The sequence below is a fragment of the Chlamydotis macqueenii genome, chromosome 4, assembly GCF_036417535.1.
Source record: "Chlamydotis macqueenii isolate bChlMac1 chromosome 4, bChlMac1.mat, whole genome shotgun sequence".
In the NCBI taxonomy this organism is placed as follows: Eukaryota; Metazoa; Chordata; class Aves; order Otidiformes; family Otididae; genus Chlamydotis; species Chlamydotis macqueenii.
In genome coordinates this window covers 34,991,341-35,010,845 of record NC_141559.1, presented here as the reverse complement: position 1 = coordinate 35,010,845, position 19,505 = coordinate 34,991,341, and the positions used below count along the sequence as shown (strand labels likewise).

The window sequence follows — 19,505 nt, the reverse complement described above, 5'->3', positions numbered from 1 at the left end:
GGGCAAAGACAACTGGGGACAGATCGCAAAGAAGCAATTTGCAGTATTCCGGAGCCAAAGAATACCCACGAGTTGAGAACATTTTTGGGAACGGCTGGGTGGTGTCGGCTGTGGATAATGAACTATGGTTTGCTGGTTAAGCCATTATATGAAGCTCTTAAAGGTCCACCATTCGAATGGGGTCCAGACCAGCGAAGAGCCTTTCGAAGCTTAAAACAAGCTTTGATGGCAGCACCAGCCTTGGGACTTCCGGATTTGACCAAAGACTTCCAGCTGTTTGTATACGAAAGACAACATATCGCCTTGGGAGTGCTGACTCAGAAGGTGGGAAGTTGGAAACGACCAGTGGGATATTTTTCCAAACAACTGGACTTTGTAAGTAAAGGCTGGCCTGCTTGTCTGAGAGCGGTTGCAGCTACTGTGATGCTAATACAGGAGGCTCGAAAATTGACTTTGGGAAGAACGATGGTGGTATATGTACCACACGTGGTGATATCAGTGTTGGAGCAAAAGGGGGGTCATTGGTTATCCCCGAGCAGAATGATAAAATATCAAGTGGTTTTGATGGAACAGGATGATGTAATATTGAAAACCACTAACCTGATTAATCCTGCAGTCTTTTTGAGTTCAGTACAGGAAGAAGGACAACTGGAACACGACTGCCTGGCTACCATTGAATATGTGTATTCCAGTAGGGAGGATCTGAAGGATGTACCTTTGGACGATCCGGACTGGGAATTGTACACTGACGGTAGCAGTTTTGTCGAAAACGGAACTCGCTACGCAGGATATGCGGTAACAACTGAGAAATCTGTTATAGAAGCAAATGCTTTACCCAACACCACCTCAGCTCAGAAAGCAGAACTGGTAGCTTTAACCAAAGCCTTGGAATTAAGCAAAGGGAAGAGAGTGAACATCTGGACTGATTCAAAGTACGCATTTGGTGTGGTACGTGTCCATGGAATTTTGTGGAAAGAGAGAGGATTATTATCCTCGCAAGGATCAGATTTAAAATATAAAGAGGAAATCTTGCATCTGCTGCAAGCAGTCCAAAAACCGACTGCAGTAGCAATCATGCACTGTAAAGCACATCAATCAGGAAGTGCGAAAGAAGCTGTAGGGAACAGGCTAGCAGACAGGACAGCTAAAAATATAGCCAAAAGAAATGCCTGGCAGTTGGCGGTGATTCCTACTAAAACCGTTACACTACCAAAAGAAAGGCCTAAATATTCAGAAGAAGATGAGAAATTAGGAAAATTATTAAATGCTAAGAAAAATCTAGCAGGGCGGTGGGTTACTGCAACAGGCCAAGTAATAATTCCGCCATTGTTGATGAGGGAGATAATACAGACAAAACATAAGGAATGTCACTGGGGAGCAGAGGCATTAGTGCCTTTATTAAGGAGACAAGTACTGTCATTAAAGATGCTAGAGATGGCTAAGATGACAACTGCAAAATGTGAGATATGCTTGCAAAACAATCCAGTAGTAAAGAAAAAGGTTCGAATGGGAAAATTAAAATCAGGAACAGAGCCAGGAGACTATTGGCAAATAGATTTTTCAGAATTGCCTCGACAAAATGGGTATCGGTACGTTCTGGTAGGGGTTGATACTTTTACAGGATGGCCAGAAGCCTTTCCTTGTCGCACCAATCAGGCAAAAGAAGTCATTAAATGGTTGCTGCAAGAGATTATCCCGAGATTTGGAGTACCAATTGGAATCTCCTCTGACAGAGGTCCCCATTTTGTTGCAGAGGTGGTCCAAGGTGTTAGCAAAATTCTGGGAATTACCTGGGATTTGCATACACCATGGAGACCACAGTCTAGTGGAAAAGTGGAGCGGATGAATCAAACAATGAAAAGGCAAATTAGTAAAATATGTCAAGAAACCAATTTGAAATGGCCCGAAGCGCTCCCATTGGCTCTTTTACGAATTCGGGTTCAACCAAAAAGTGGAACATCAGTTAGTCCCTATGAGCTATTGTATGGGAAACCTTATGAATCTCCAGAGCCAAATTTGAATATGCATTTGAAAGGGAAACAAGATGTCTATACTTATCTGCTTTCTTTAGGGAAAAGATTAACCGCACTTTGGAGTGCGGTTCTCTGGAACAGACCTCTGTCTTTGGAGAATCCAGTGCATGATTTCCAACCAGGCGATTATGTCTATGTGAAGACGTGGACTTCTGAACCTCTCCAGGAACGTTGGAAAGGACCCTTTCAAGTACTTTTGACTACTTTCACTGCAGTTAAGATCGCCGAATCTGATGCACGGATTCATTATACCCGAGTAAAGAGGGCTCCAACACCTTGGCAAGTTGTAAATAGGGATCCTAAAACTTTGAAACTAACTCTGAGACATGTCTAATCATAAGTATTATCCTGAAACTCTGGGAAAATGGATTCTAATCTGGGGAGTAATGTTGGTGGGAGTTTGGTCAAAAGTTGTAACTGAGTCACAAACTGAATGGATAAAAGGGACAGGTGATGAACAGGTGATATACCTTCCAAAGAAATCCCAAGAGGAAAATTTGATGGTAGGATTGATCAAGGGATTTGCCAATTTACAGAATCTAACACAAATTACCGCATGTTTACCCATACCTAGAGCAGTCGGTGAGTCCATCCCATGGGGAATTCTAACGATGAATCTGACTAATTTGGAACATGGGGCAGATTGTGAGAAATTAATGAATCCTCCTCCTATTAATGACAGTTTGATGGCAAGAAATATAACTCGATCGATTAAGGAATGGAAATGTGATGCAAAAGAAACAATTAGTTGGGACTCAATATGGACAATGTCCATACTATCTCGATTCCAATATATGGCCAAAACTTCTTGGTGTTTTACTTGGGATGGCTCAATCTTTACAACCGGGCCACTAGTAAATGACAAAGGGACCACATGACGAGAAAAGGAAAGTCAAGTGTCCTGGTGGAAATGTGAGAAAATATACGATTGTAGTACTAAAGACGTAGCAATTCAGGAGATTCCCCCTTTAGCCGCAGCCCTGAAATATGGTTGTCTGTGTAGAGGACTTAGAAATGACCTCCAATTGACAGAAACATTTAAACCAAAAAGGGGAACGTTCTTTAGTTGCAGGAGAGCTACCATTCGAAGCCCAGGACACTTAGTTTGGGCAATGAGTGATGGAACCTGGACGACTCATTTACCTATGGATGGAAAGGTAAAGCAAATTACTTTAAGAATGCCAACATTATGCCCGCTTTGGAAAAAGGCTCCTTTTAAAGGACCCTTAGAAAATTTGAGGATAAAACGAGTAAAAAGATCGGAAGAAGGTGATGATGAATGGAATGAACCCAGTACTGGAGTCAGAATTGGTTGGGCCCTAGAATCCTTGTTAACCCCTTTGGCCATATATAGAAATCGAGAATGGTTATACCAACTAACAGGGCAGGTGGAGAAATTGGCTAATGTGACAAGAAAAGGATTTAGAGATCTAAATCTACAATTACAGGCCACTTCCAAAATGACTTTACAGAATAGGATGGCTCTGGATATGCTTTTACTCAAAGAACATGGAGTGTGCGGATACTTAAGAGACAGGATAGATCATTGCTGCATACACATCCCAAATGTGACTCAAGATGAAGAAAAGCTGTGCTTGGAAGGACCCGGAGGCTGACACAGAGACAAGGATGTGTGTGATGCCTGCGTATGTACTCATATTGGACGTATCAAAATCCTTGACAGGTCTAAATTCCTCTCATATACACAAGTGTAGGACGTTTTACAAGGAGCCCATACCCTAGATTTTAGGAAACTGCATAAAAACAATTCCAGAGCCAGACTCTGCGTAAAGCTAGCCCCCGGGCTCTGCAAAGCCAACCACTCTCATCAGCGGCTAACAGATGAGATACTCTTTGGAGAGCCGTGCTGCCCAGACGCCCAGGCAGGACACTGTGACAAGCTTTTCCAGCCGCCGCTGGCCTGCATTCCCACGACTGCAAATGCAGGCAGGTTGGCTTTACTGCTGGGGCTGCATCGGTTTTCTCTTCCTCATGGCAGGAACGCACGCACAGCTCAGCACAAGCCCCCTCATGTCACTTTATGACGAGACGGGGGCAACGACCTTAAGAGCCACACGGCACTGCATGCCTGTTTTCCATCCTCCTACTCTTGCCCAAGACACTCTGCAATCAAAGGGCAACTCTGTCGAGACGAAGTCAAAGAGGGAGGCCCGGGGAAGGCTGAAATTTCAGCCGGGCACCCACCATTCACTCGGCTGCTGCCCCACACGGCCCTGAGTTTAAAGCTTTTCATCCTGTGAGCGTGGTGCCGGGAAGGCTTCTGCATCAGCAGTTGCCAGCCACTGGAAATGCTGGGGGTTCCCCGTGGAAATGGCGGCGGGGGGGGTGGGGGGGGGGCGATGAGCGACCCCACGGGGACCTACAGCTCGGGGCCGGCCCGGACTCGCTCGCCAGCCCCAGCGCCCCGCGCTCCCGCCCGCTGCGCCCCTCGCGCTCCGCCGCGGCCGTTGCGCCCCCGCGCTCTCCTCGCCTCGCGCCCGCCTGTTGCCGTTACTCCGTTGGCGAACATGGCGGTGCCGACACCGGTCCTGGTGCTGCTCCCCGCCGTTCTCGCCGGTATCGGGCGCACGGCGCCGGGGCAGTGGAGGTCTGGGGGAGGCGGGGGGACCGAGCCGGTCCTGGGGAAGCGGGTCGGTACCGTGCTCCGTCCGGTCCCATCCGCAAGGAAGAGGAAATCTGAAGCGGTACCGGGCACTGGCCGGCTTAGGGGGCGCGGGCGCGGAATCTAGGCCGGTGACGGGCATGAGCCATCCGGCGGCAGGGTGGGGAACCGGCACAGGACGGTGCCGGACACCGGCTGGTCGGGGGCTGCCGGGACCGGTAACGGACACCGGCTGGTCCCGGGAGCGAAGCGGGGGGGGTGGGGCGGGGGGAATCCAAGCGGGACCGTGCGCCGTTAACGCCAGTTGTTCTCTACAGGGCTCCTCTCCTACTCCGACGCCGTTGCCAGCTTCCCGGTGAGTGCAGCCCGCCCCGCCGGCCCCGAGAAGGACGATCCCACCCGGCCTCCGGGCGCAGGGCGGCCCCTTCCCCAGGGCCCCGGGCCTGGCGCCAGGCAGGAGCGTCTGGCCCTGGCTCCAGAGCTGCGGGGCAGAGCAGGGGTCCCGGAGGGGTGGCCTGGCTCCTCCCGAGGAGGAGGGTAACGGCAGGTGAAACCTCCAGAGGCAGGCCGCCCCTCGGGGACCCCTGCTCAGCCCCAGGAGATGCCCAACAGCTGAGAGACCCGGGGCTGTTCCCACCCCCCGCCTGCTGGGGGCAGTAGCACACGTGCCTTGGCGATTCCCACCTCTTACCAGCTCAATCTGTGGTTGCCCTTTGCAAGGACTCGCCCTCCGTCCATCCCTCTGACGTTAAGATGTCAGAAGGAGCTGTGTTTTCTAGCACGCTTATGTCCTGACACCACAGCTGAAGCCATGCTAGGCAGTAGAAGCCAAGCCGCAAGTGATAAATTCCCATAAGAACGTGAAAGATAATGTGGCACTTGATAACGCCGTGCCAACTCCTGTTGAGCGCTCCTTTCTGTGCATAAGTGTGCCAGTATTCTTCAGAAGTTCTCAGATCAGAAGCTGCTGATCTGAAAGGGCCCAAGAGGCCTGTTTCAAACAGATTATCTTAGACTTCTTATGTACCTATCTTCCCCAGCCTGCCTGCCACAAGTATAATGTGTCTGGATGTACAAGGCAGTACCGTCCAGTTTGTGGGACCGATGGAGAGACCTACTCAAACGAGTGTATGCTCTGCCTTTCAAACAGGTAGTCACTTAACTGACATCCTAACTTTCCCTTCCCTATATGCAAGCAAAATATTCACCCACACATCCCAATTAACTGATAGGTTATTGGCTTTGCATCGTTCACACTCTGTTAAACTGCAGTTTTACCAGTGTCTTCTCAACAGTCAATCCCTTGCAACAGCTTTTATCATGGTACCTGTAAACGGCTTAGGTTGGTTTCAGTTAGCTGGGAGTATTGAATATTTGCTTTTGTAGTTCTTAAGGAGAAGCATCTCAGAGGAGTGTTGCCTGTCATGTTCATGCAGTACCATGTTGCCATTAAATAAAATGCTGGACTCTTCCGCACTCCCCATCAGAAAACATGAAAGATCTCACCCAAAATGCAGATTTTATTCCATAATGTTTACATTCAAGATCCAGTCTCCTATATTTCCTTTCACAGAGAACAGTAAGAATGCCAGATGTTAGGAGAAAATACTACTTAGCCATTCAGATTGTTTAAAAATCAAGAAAAGGATCTCCTAATATTTGAGAGAGCGTATTTTATTCTTTAATAATTTAATCATTTTTTAAAACAAATTGAAAACATACAAAATCAGTACTTAATGAGCATTGTTACCCCCCATTACGATGGACTGGAAACATCTATAGAGCATCCTCCCAGTACAAACTGAGAGGAACTGCTAATGAATTGAATTGGATGGTGAAAGGAATTTATATAAATGAAATAACAGGATTTCTGTTTCCAGCAGAGGGAGGAAGTGGAAGTAGCACAACAGCAGTGACAGGCATTTACAAAATTACAAATAGACAGATCTCAAGAAAGGGAAGTCTGAAATATATTCCTGACTTTGGGCTGAGGGAAAGATTAATTGAGACTAGATAATTTACAAAATTCAAATTGCCAAGACAGAGGAAACATAGGCCAGAATAAGGAAAGTATCAAAGGTATCAAAGAACACATAAAGAAATAATATTTTGAAGAAGGTGTCAAAGTACGTTTAAAGGTATGCAGATCTGCAGAGTTTGGTAGCATTTTCACGAGAATACATCACAAACTATCCAAGCAAATGACAAATTGCAAAGAGAATTGCTAAGCCTACAATCTGGAAAAAAAACCCAGGGAATCAATGTGGGTTTTGTGTGTTGCACAGATTGCACACACAGTATAATCTGTGAAAAGGGGCAAAAAGAGGTGCTGGCATGTTACCTATTAGAAGCCTACCCATCTTTGCTGCCTAGGACGATGTTGGAGTGAGTTACTGAGACTGACTTGTAGACAGCCAGAGGTAAAAAACAGATTAAGCAAAGCCGATACAGATTTGTCAGAAATAATCCAACCAAATCTGTGAGATTTAGTTTTTTTTGGCAAGAGTAGGAACTTTTTTAGCAGAGTAGGAAGCAACAAAAGTGTGGCTCCATGACATGAGTAAAGTATTTTACATAGCTCCCCTTGATGTTCACATAAGAAGACAAATAGTTATTTAGCTGAAATTGTTAAAGAATGAAGTCACAGCACTTTGAAATGCTGTGGTTTAAAAGCAGTGATCAGCGTTTTACAGTCAAACTGGAAAGAGCTATAAAGTGGTATTTCCTTTAGGTGTGGTACATAATTCAGTATTTTTGTAATGAATTGGATATCCAAAACAAGACAATAAAAATTTGCAAAATAGCAAGAGATACAATGATCTGTGCAGGACAGTATCAAAATTCCCAGGGATCTGGAGAAATGGACTGAAATCAGTACAATAGAAGTCAAAGAGAAGTGCTAAGTATCACACATAGAGAGTGCAAATCATTGTTGTGGAAATATAGACAGGAGAGCATCTCAGTGTATTTGATCCTTTCTCAGAGCAGAATGATGGGCTTTGAGATCCAACCTTACATTTCTAGGACGTTTTGATCTTTAGGCATGATCCCTCCATTCCAGATGGGTGCATGGCAGATTCCTGATACAGCACTGCACATAGCACAAAGGGTTCTCCAGGCAAATCTGTTTCTTTTCACTCAATTCCTTAAGTAATCCATGATGGGCCTTACATCTTATTAGTATGAGACATAATGTACATGTTTTCTGTGAAACGTGGGCTTTAATCCAGTTACACACACAAGGTAGATTTTTGTCTTAACCATCTTTTTTGCTAGTATCTTACATGCTCAGAAACATGCATTTTGATCTGAAGGAGCACAAGGTGATCAAATACTATCCTGATTTTTTTTCCTTTAATAATTCAGTAGCTGCCATACTCAGTAGCTTTCTAGTTCAGTCTGGAGTTGTTGTTCTATAGTGTTTGACTTGGCATGAACACAACAAGGATAAAACACTTGGAGCAAAGCTGCAGCACAACCTTGCCCATCCTGGTTCTGCAATGCACCATGTTAACTGTAAGACCAAAGCTGATCTTCATCCCTACCTTTTTTTTATTATTTTTAAAGCTTAGATCTAACCCATTTTAAAATGGGTGCTAGAATGCAATTCCCATCTCTTCCCCACTTTGTGTCCAGTAGCAGTGACAACAGCTGATCTTAGTTTAAACCTAGTCTGGCAGCACTACAGGCACGTCTTTGGAAACAGATGCAGCAGCTTAAGCTGCCGCTGCAGGGTTTAGTGTAAGGGCTGTCCTTCTGCCAGAACTTTTCCTTACATCTTTACATCTGTTTCACATCCCCTGAGCTTGATTTTTCCTTTCATATTTCTAATCTGCTCCACTACCTTCTGGTTAAAAGATCCTTGATACCACTATTAGTACAGATTGTCCCTGCTTTTGGGTAATTGCAAGCCTCTTGAATTTCATGAGGAGTAAATCAGCTTGATTCTATTAAGATAGGGAAGCAAACTGAAGATCTAGGGCAGTTTGGATTCTATCACTTTCTTTTTGTATCTGTACTTGCTTGGTAAACTGAGATTTGTAACTGGAGCACCCCAAAGTACCATGTATGGGACTTAAAGAAAAAATCTGATGTTCCCAAACTAAGGGAGACTTGGCTAAAATTTCCTTAAAGAAAATTCCAGCATTCAGAGAACCACACCCTCAAATTTTGGTGAAGCCTGGGATGCAGAGATGCATCAGGGTGCATACTGTTCCCACTGAATTCCCAAGTGAAAGGGGGAAATTTTGTAAGCAGTAGAACTGGTTCCCACTTCAGAGACTGTGACATTTGACTTGCCTAAGTGCTTTGTAATGGACACAGTCCTCATGGCGGGATTTGCCATGTGGTTTGATACTTCTCAGATTTGCAGATGGCTTTATCAGGTTTTTACAAGTAACAAAGCCTGAAGTGAGGCTGTCTCTGGTAAGTTACTTGCTCTGTGTGTATGATTCATAAATCTTTGCATCACAGTTACTTTGCAGTAGTGTTTGCCATAAGTGGTGCAATTAAATGCATCGCTGCATGTAACTGAACACATAGAAAGACATGAGCGAGTCCTCTTTATGAAATGCCTCTGTTAAATCCAAGTCTAGTGCTTCTCTTCTAAAATATTTTTGTTCTACTTGCAGTGAAAATAAGAAGGATGTCCAGATTTTCAAGAACGGAATATGCCAGCCAACTGTCAAGAAAATGAGACAGATGTAGGCAGTCCAAATGGCAACAATGCCTTGAATGTACTTTCTGTGTAGCCTGTCTTAATAAATAAGTTTGCCTGTTTAAACAAAATACTGTTCCTGTATTAAAAAGTGTTTATAAACATAGCCATAATACACTTATAACTTGAACCGCAATTTATTTTCTCATGCAAGATAGATCATAGGGTAAGAAAGAGATGTCCTGACTGTATACCAGTAGGTCAGTTTTTTGGAGAAGGAAATGAATGGGTACCCGGTGTCACTCCCACAGCAAACCTGGGAGGCCCCAGCACCTCCACTGTGGGCAGTGCTGGCAGCAGCAGCTGCTTGTTGTTCCTGGGAGGATCTGAGATCCTGGGGAGCCACCGGAGGGGTTTCCTGTGGCGGCTAACAAAGCCTGGTGATGGCAGCCTGACGTACCAAGCCTCTGCCCCTGGCTCCCTGCCTGCAGGTTCTGCCAGCCGAGGGCAGTGACCTGGGCACCCTCTGCTCCTGCCCCAAGTAAGGGCTGTTTTGGAGTGCTGGAGGCACGGGCAGGGGGCACACAACCTTGGCTTCTACCTTTGATCCAAGCCAAGTGGCGCCTGCTCTAGCCTCGGCCCCGGACAATGCCTGTGTCAGGCTTTGCTGGGCAGTGGCAGCACAGGCAGAGATGTACAGCACACTTCATGCCTGATGAACATTTACAGGTCAGTGACTTTGGTTTTGAAAAACAAAAATGCTTCCGTCTTTAAAGGGTTCCTTTAAAGGGTCAAAGCTATCCTTGTCTCCCAGTACATGCCTGCTTTCATCTCTTTCATGCAAAGGCTAATCATTGACGGTGGGATGTCATGTGTGGCACAACAGGAGGGCTGGAAGTTTAGGCTAAAGCTGTCATGTGGAGACAGGAGTATGTGGACAGAAAAGAAAGATAACCGGAGCCTCCCAACAAGGTATCAGTTGTGGAGGGAAAATCAATTTCTCTATTGGTGGCAAATCCATTTGAGAAAGTTCCTGTGTGCTCCCAGCTGTCATTTCCACATCCAGAACTAGAAATTTTTACTTCTTCAAATTGTGCCAAATGCCAAAGCACTTGTGTCCTATGCTATGAATTAGCAAGTGGATGGAAACAATAAGCTGTTTCTGTTTGTATTTCTATTTTGATAACTAATTGTGCTTACAAGGGAACTTTAACAACTCCAGTCCTGTTAGCTGTATAAATGTTCACAAATAAATGACCCTCAGTGCTGTCAACTGGATCCTTCCAGAGCTGAATGTAAAACATAATTGTATCCTTTCCCAAACTGAAAAAAAACCAAAACCCAAAAACCCAGTGTTGTACTGCAATTTGGCATTTATGAACCTCTATAGATCAAAAAGTTGATGTCTCAGAATTTCAGTATGCGATTTAATGCGATTGCCTGCGGTGGTGCTGTTAGAGGTCCATTTTACCTACAGGTGTGGTAGGAAGTTGTCTAGATGGCAGATTGCTAAAGCAGCAAAATTAAGTGGCAAAGAGTGAAAGACAGCCTGTGGGTCTTGCATCAGTGGCTACAGTGGGTCAACACTGATGACTTCCACGTGCTCTAGTTGCCCAAAATTTGAACAACAATCTAATTGTTCCCAAAGTCATCATCCAACTAATGGTTTCACTGCTGGCAACTCTAGCCTTTGCTGCTCAGGGAAGTCACTCAGAAATGAGGTTTTTGAAGCCAGACTGTGTTCCCATGCTTCCTGTTTCCGGAGTGTGTTACTTGGAGGGCAAGGTGATGGGGCAGGCTCAGAGCCCAGTGAAGTACCCAGGTGCTGAGGCCACAGACACACTGAACTGCATCTAGCAGCCCTCTCCATCTTGGTACCCAGAGCTCCCTGGAGTGGGCGGCATTAACTTTTCCACAAAACCAAGTACTTCTTTTCTCTTGAGATTATGTTTCTGTTAAACTTTTTATATTGTTCTTCTTATTGTAATAAATAAACAGAATAATTGAAAGCAGGAGTTGCCCAGAATCTCCTTATTTTTATAAATTTATTTTCATTAGACTTTTATTTTCAGGTGGCTTACTGTTATTCACCCTCCGGGCAAAGTGTTTTTTGGATGGAACAGGTCTGAAAGTTTGTTGCTGTAGCTATGTTGCCCAACTTTCCTTTTGCTCTCTCTTGTTTCATTTTAAATGGTGCTTTATACTTCTTGCTGTTCTTCAAACTGTTTAAACATACATTTCTAGCTGGAGCAAAGAGATGTATTTCTCCTTGCCAGAGAGACTGGTGTATAGCATTGAGTCATGCCATGCCTGGCTCTGACAGGAATTGATAAAATCCCAGACTCCTTGAAATTAAAAGTTGACTAGTACAGGACAAGTCACCAATGCTTGGTGACCACCATGTTTGATTTATCAGAGACATTAAAATCCATATCTCACTTTGATTGCTCAAAGTGTTGACTGGCATCTACTCATGGCATTTATGAACTATTTAAAATCAGTAACTCAGAAGGATGTTACTGTAACCTTCAGACATCAGTAAACCTTACGACAAGCATTCTCATTAGCTTATTGTATCTGCATGAGGCTCACAAGGGATTATACTAGCTGAACGACAGCTAGTGAAACAGATCGTGAGACAAGGTATGAAAGGATCTCTTTTCTATCTGATGGGCGGATAATATTTTATTTGATCAGGATTTTATGGTATTTTATAGCTCCCCAGGATCAGCACAGTCTTGATCTGACTGGGAGGAGAATGTGCAGCCATCCATCTAGGTCAAATGAAGGTCATAAGATGTCTTATTGGCTTTTGCTAATGAAGGGTAGATATGAATTATTTTGTTCCTGGTTGAGCTACAAGAAGAGCTTTTTTAATGGATTAAATTCCCAACTCTTCCTCCTGTGGAAATATTTTTTAAAATAAAATTGTCCAGGAAATGTAGGTAAAAAAAAATGTTTCCTGGTCTCCACACACTGTTGCCCAGCAGACACTGCAGGTGTGTTTTCTGGGACAGCTGGACTCCAGCTCCCAGCTTAGTTGTGGGCAATTTGGATGTGCTCAGCCCCTTTGCTTCAGTCACTCTTTTGAGGATTTGCAGGTTTTCTCAACCAGAGGCGGTAACAACCCTCCCTGAATTGCTAGCAGAGTCTTTCAGGACTGAGGATCCTGAAGTACTCCTGGGTGTGACAGAAATGTATCAAACCCACCACGATTCCATTGATACATTTAAGGCTTAAAAAATATTGCTGGCTGTTGAAAACCCTTGTCTATGGGAGAGCACCTATCTAAAGCTGCAGAAAGGAGAGGTCTAACAGGGAGCTATGGTCTGAATCCTGTGGGAGACAAGTCAGCATGAAGGCCTTAAATTTGTGGATTTCATCTTGCTCCCTAGGCGGCAGCATTTGCTTTCTTTTAAAGCACTTTTTATTTTGTGATCTCAGTGCGGATGTAAGAAAGACTTCTTATTAATAATCGTTTGTATGCATAAACGTTGTGTTAGGAGCTGTGTCGTAGTTCAGCCTCAGTAGGGGCCAGACTACGCAGTATCTCTCTCACCCCCGCACCCTTCGAGAGAATAGGGAGAGGCAATGTAACAAAAAAGGCTCCAGGTTTCAGATAAGGACAGGGAGAAATCCTTAAAGTCACCATTACGGGCAAAACAGTCTCGACTCGGGGAAAACTACTTTTATTGCTAAAAACACCGCAGGATAACGAGACCGAGAACAAGATAACCTGCCCCCACCCCTCCCTCTTCCGGGGCTTCACATTATCTCTACCACCTTCCCCCGCCCCCCGAGCGGCACAGGGGGGAAGAGGGAATGGGGGTTACGTCAGTTCATCACGCGTTGTTATACGCCGCTGCTTTGGCGTTGGGGGAAGAACTCCTCACATTCCTCCCCTGCTCCAGGGTGGGGTCCCACCCGAGGGCCACAGTCCTTCGTGAAACTGCTCCGGCGTGGGTCCTCTCTTCCACGGGGTGCACTCCCTCCAGAACGGCTGCCCCAGCGGGCCCTCCACGGGCCACAGCCTCCTTCAGGCCTCCACCTACACCGACGTGGGGTCCTCCATGGGCTGCAGGTGGATCTCTGCCCCTCTGTGGACCTCCATGGGCTGCAGGGGGACAACCTGCTCCACCACGGTCATCACCACAGGCTGCAGGGGAACAGACTGCCTCACCATGGGCTGCACAAACGTGGGCTGATCCACAGGCTGCAGGGGAATTCTGGTCAGGAGCCGCATTACTCCTGCCCCTCCTTCTTCACTGACCTTGCCGGCTGCAGCCGTTCCTCTCACCACAAAAATTCTTCACCACAGGCAGGCAGACGCCTCTCAGCATCTCTTCACATCTCATCTCCTCTCCACTTCTTGCAGCCGGGCCGGGCTGAGTCGGGCCCAGTCGGCCGCCCGGCGGGAGACCAGAGGCTGAGGCCTGCAAGGCCCACAAGGCTCGCGCTTCCCCGTCTCTGCCCCTGCTCAGCATCTTCACATCTTCTCTCCTATATTTTTTTTTCTGGTTTCCCCTTCTTAAATACATTAGCACAGAGGCATTATCACGGAACGTTCCGCTACCAGTTGGCTCGGCCTCGGCCAGCAGCGGGTCCGCCCTAGGCCCGGCCGAGTCCACTGAAGAAAGGGGAACCACTTCTAGAGCAGCTTGTTCCAGAAGCTGCCACCTTAGCCCCCCCTCACTAAATAAAACCAGAACAAGCTGTTTCTTTCCATCTGTACTATTAGTGTCTTTGGTACACAGTCAACCTCACCTACTTGGCAAAGTTAACTTGCTTTTTTCCTAATCATTGAATCCAAGTATGTTTGCTCGAAGAGAATCTGCAATACATCGTTTTGTTAAAAAAAAATTAAATTATTCAGTGGGCAGATATCTCATAGATGAACCTGTGGCATTCATTGTCATGCATAGGATTGCACTGAGTTCCATCTTAGCTTTATGATCGTCCAGCTGGTCACGCAGCAGTTGCTTCAAACCCTGTTCATAGAAGCAGCACAGGTTTCTGGACAGAGCATTCTTAGCTAGACGACCTCAGGAGAAAAAAGTGACCTTCTTCTGTGAATCAATCTCACCTTTACACTGCAGAAAAATTAACGTTTTAAGTGCTTTTTTTGTCAACTGGTGAGAAACTATATAAGATTCTGGTACACTTGTTTTATTTTACCTTTTAAGCAGCTCTTAATTACTCTTTCTCACATTAGATGCAAAAGCATTTAGAGTTGATCTAAACCTGTTCCTACTTCAGCTACTCTGTTTCAATTTTTCCCAGTGACAGAGGCCAAGGGGATGAAAAATGCGACTGTGAGGCTCTCTGGAGCAGAGAATAGGGCTGGGACTGAGATGTTGAACTTGTCTAGGAATAGTCCTGTGTCTCTGTAGGTTCTATGGCATATTGCAGCAGCCTCAAACTGCTGGCCCAGAAGGGCCTGAGTTTCCTGGAAACTCTTTTTCTTACCTGCCAGTACCCTTCCAATACTCTGGACACCCAGCAAGCCGCAGATGTCTGTAAATGGACACCTGGAGTGAACCCTCTCTCTTCACTCTGTTTGAAGAGCATCTGTCAAAGTGAAGAGTGAGTCTCTTGGGAAGCTTTGGGGCTGCTCTGCAATAGCTATCTGCAGGCATACTCTTACCTTCTGGAAAGCATTGGGAAACTCCAAGTAGCTTGTTTCTCACTGCAAATTTCTAAAACACCAGCTTTGCAAAAACATGAGATTCCAAGACTTTCTGGGGATTTTTTTTTTTTTAAATGGAATTTGTGGTGTTCTGTAAATTGATGGATATGGTTGCCCCACAATATATTAGGAGACATAAGTATAACTAGAATGCACAAAGCAGTAGTGAAATAACTGTGAATGGAAACTCACATCAAACATTAAGTTTATCTAATAAGAATCATAGAATTATAGAATCATTCAGGTTGGAAAAGCCCTTTAAGACCTCAGCCAAGATTGCTGATAAGTGATGGAAAGTGGCTTGGTGAACACTTCTGCCAGCCCCCTCAGTATCATTGGGTAGATCCCATCTGGCCCTACAGACTTACGCGTCTAGATTTGGTAACTAACCAAATGTAAGCTTAGAACGATGACTTAAAACGTGTAACCACTCCTCTGTGAGGTAAGGACACTGAATTCTGGAGGGTTTCCTTGGATGGCATCCTGATCCAAGGGCAGAGTCTCCAATTGAGAGCCACTGCTCCAAGGAACGCTGCCTCAAAGGGATCTCCCAGCAGACGCCAGTTACAACCCAAGGGAAACCAGGGCTTCTGGTCCGATACGGTCAGGTCAGCCCCCATTGGTTAAGGTGGTCTCCTAGGCGTGCTCGTTACCTGGAGACCCCAGCAGCCACTGCGTGGGCTTGGCTAGAACTTTCAAGGGCTTTCCAGGCACACTCACAGAGAGTTGGTTAAAACAAATTCATTTATTTTCATTACAATAAAAATTATATTGTTATTTACAATGTATCAAATAAAGGGCCCACAGGGCCCATCAGTTCTTTCCAGTGGGATGGCTGGTCCCATCCCCTTATACGTGCTAACAGCACTCTCAGCTGCAATGGCATCTTCAGCTGGACCAGGGCAGACTCCCCAAACTCCCGTCACGCTCAGCTCCTCTCGAGCAGCGTCATCTCCACGCCTCGTTTGTCCACATCTGCGGCGCAGACTGCCCAGGCAGTCTCTGCGATCAGCCTGGCCCAGTGTGCGAAACTGTCGCCTTGGCCCCGTCCGTCTGAGAGGAAAGCAGGTCCTCAGGGTCACGGGCATGGCTGGAGAAGCCTGGGGCCACCAGCACGTGGGCGCAGAGCTGCAGACCTGGCACGTGCAAATTGTCCTGCTGGGTGGCCTCGCCCTCGGTCTGAAAAGCTGCACCTCAACAGCAGCGCAGCTCTCCGGCCGCGCTGTGCTGCTGGTGAAGGCGGCCTCTGCCTACTCCAGGCTCAGGTAGGACACTGAGCTGCCTTGCTGCACTGCAAAGGTCACCTCAGTGCAGATGTTCATCTTGGAGGGGCTTGTCAGCTGGAACCTGCAGGAGTGGGAGGAGGGCAGCACCATGAGCTGGCAGTCGTGCGACTGAGGAAAAAGCAGCCAGGCTGATCTCACCAGCCCTTGGGCCCAGCAGGCGATCTTCTCCACGTCTAAGTAGGAGCACGTGCAGAGGGTACGCAGGAGGTACGAGCTCTGATCCGTCGGCAGCTTGTCCTCGGGATGGTGGAGAAAGCACAAACTGTCCCCCAGCAGCTGCTCCCTCCAGCACATGCACTCCAGCCCCACACGCACGCTGCAGCGCCTTGCTGGCAGCTGCCCCGAGGTGGCCGGCTCCAGGCTGAAAGAGTGCCCGGGGGGTGGCCGCAGGAACAGCAGCAGGCGCTAGGAGATGCTGTCCTCGTGGATGCACCAGGTTTCATAGGTGTCATCCATCCCAACGGCTGGCTGCATCTGCGGCATCAAAGTCCTCTTGGAAACCACTTGGCATATGTCGAGGAGGTCGCCCACCAGCTTCTTCAGCACCTTGCACGTCTCAGGCAGGCCCTGCACTGGCGATGCACAAGCCAAAGACTTGACACCACTGAGGTCTTCCTCCTCCTCCTCATCTTCCTCCTTCTCCTCCGCCTCCTCGCTGCTGGAGCTGTCCTGCTCACTGCAGCTGACAGAGGCAAAGTTCACTTCCCTGGCCAGCCAGCAGATCTCAGCGAGCAGGATCACGGCTCCTGCCATGGTCAAAAGCAGCCGGTGCTGCAACACAGACCGGAGGAGCCAGTCTTCCCACGTGGAGTTGCTCTGCTCCATCTCCTCCAGCAGCTGAATCATCTTCTCACGCAGATGCTCCTCACGCTGCTGCATCCGCTGGGCCGTGGCCACATCTATCTGATGATGGCCCTTCAGCCCATGCTGGGTGGCCAGCACAATCACAAGGAGGCCAAGTCCGGCAGCCATGGCCTGGAGGAGGCGGTGACGTGCGGAAAACGGACTCCACAATCTATAAGATTGTAAAGTGGGTATGTTTATTCAGCGCCGGGCAGCACGCGGTGGGGGGGGTAGTCCCGCCAAAACCGTGCGCTGCTGACGAGGCAACTCACTTTGAATTTATACAACCCAGTGTTACATACACATGAAGTTTTAAAACACGCCTATACATATGTATGAGCTATCCCGGCTTTGTATTAAAATTAGTCCCAATGAGTCATTTGGTCGCTTTTAGCTGGTTCTTGAAGGAGGCTCCCCAGTTCTTATCAGGAACTGTCCTTGTGAGGAAGTGCAGGACTTCTGCTTCAGGGCACAAAGCAAGGCCCCTCAGTTCTTATCATGGACTGTCCTTGTGAGGAAGGCAAGACTTCCCCTCCCCTTAGGTAGTTTTCACAATAGCTAATTATCAAAGCAGAGGATCATTTGTGTTAGCATGCACAGCAATAATTGAACAATGCCATCTCTACTAAGGTTTTTTTAACACCTTCTCTCAGCAGGAGAAAAAGGGGCTCAGCAGGGCTGGGTGGCAGGGAGCACGGGACCGGGGCAGTGGGGCAGGAGCTGCCTGGAGCTGGGGGCCCGTAGGAGAGGTGGGAGGGAACAAGGGCAGGGTTTGCAAGCACTGCAGGGATGGGAGCCACAGGCTCTTCCCAGACGGCGTTTGGGCACTGCTGGCAACAGGCTTGAAGGGGCCGCGGGCCCTGGCTGGAGCCAGCATGGGGCCCGTCCTGCCCAAGCCGCCCTGATGACCAGCCCCTGGCTGGGCTGTGCCCCGAGAAAGGGCAAGGGACACCACAGGCCCCATCCCCGCCACACAACAGCGTCCTGACGCATCCCCAGAGCCTCTCTGGGCACTGCCACCGCAGGGAGACCCGAGCACCTCTGTCCCCAGTCCCGAGGGTGGTGCCGTGCCCTGCCCTGAGGGGCTCGCCTCTCCCTCGGGGTTAGAAACCCCCTGGCCCCTCCTCTGTGCTCTCACAGCCACCAGAACAGCATCACCCAGACGGCAGGCCCCAGCCTTTGTCCCCACCGCCCAGCTCAGTGGCTCCTGGCCATCACACCCAGTACAAACCCATCCGGCAGCAGGGAGCTCACAGGGACTCTCTTGACAAAGCAGGCAGACGGCCCCCATTGGTTAAGGTGCTGTCGTAGTTTAGCCCTGGTCAGGACCAGACTACGCCTTCTCTCTCTCACTCCCCCCCACACTCCAAGAGAATAGGCAGAGATAATATGAGAAAAAAAGTCTCCAGGTTTCAGATAAGGACAGGGAGAAATGCTTAAATTTACCGTTGACGTGCGGAAAACGGACTCCACAATCTGTAAGATTGTAAAGTAGGTATGTTTATTCAGCGCTGGGCAGCACAGGGGGGTAGTCCCACCAAAACCGTGCGCGCCTTACGTGGCAACTCACTTTAAATTTATACAACCAAATGTTACATACACATAAAGTTTCACAATACGCCTATACATATGCATGACCTATCCCCGCTTCGTATTAAAATTAGTCCCAAGGGGTCATTTTCATAAACTCCTCCTGTCTGGGCTTGCGCAGTGCCTCCTGGTGGTGGTCGTCGGGGGTCGTGGGGATGAAGGCAGGTGACTCCTCTTCGTCACCGCTAGTAACCTTTTGTTCTTGCGCAAACTCAGTTATCCCTTGGCTTTCATTCAAGCTGCAGGGTCGGTTTTAGCTGGTTCTTGAAGCGACCCCCCTAGTCCTTACCGGGAACTGTCTTTCGTGGAGAATTGCAAGACTTTCTGCTTCAAATAGTTTGCACAATGGTTAGCAAATTATTAAGGAAGTAGTTAACAAAACATTAAGCACTATTTATCAACTTGATTCCTTAGGATGCACAGCAATAATTAATCAATGCCATATCTATTAAGATTTCTTTAACTCCTTCTCTCACCGTTAGGGGCAAAACAGACTCGACTAGGGGAAAACTATTCACTGATTGCTAAAAAACAGCAGGACAATGAGACCGAGAACAAGATAACCTGCCCCCACCCCTCCTTCTTCTCGGGCTTCACATTATCTCTACCACCTTCCCCCGCCTTCCAAGCGGCACAGGGGGGAACAGGGAATGGGGGTTACGGTCAGTTCATCACGCGTTGTTATACGCCGCTGCTTCATCGTCAGGGGAAAAACTCCTCACATTCCTCCCCTGTGTGGGGTCCAACCCACGGGCCACAGTCCTTCATGAAACTGCTCCGGCACGGG

The 19,505-nt window shown here is 47.6% G+C and overlaps 1 protein-coding gene and 1 pseudogene across 1 annotated transcript; one reads left to right on the top strand and one right to left on the bottom strand.

Moving 5' to 3' along the window:
* The first annotated feature begins 4,561 nt into the window (after positions 1 to 4,561).
* LOC147600932 (trypsin inhibitor ClTI-1-like) lies at positions 4,562 to 9,363 on the top strand. The gene is made up of 4 exons (XM_086747659.1): positions 4,562 to 4,610; positions 4,974 to 5,011; positions 5,697 to 5,806; positions 9,288 to 9,363. The coding sequence occupies exons 1-4, from the start codon at positions 4,562 to 4,564 to the stop codon at positions 9,361 to 9,363; spliced, it is 273 nt and encodes a 90-aa protein (XP_086603785.1).
* A 6,886-nt stretch (positions 9,364 to 16,249) lies between these two features.
* On the bottom strand, positions 16,250 to 17,164 carry LOC147600931 (inositol 1,4,5-trisphosphate receptor-interacting protein-like 1; annotated as a pseudogene).
* Positions 17,165 to 19,505: the final 2,341 nt, after the last annotated feature.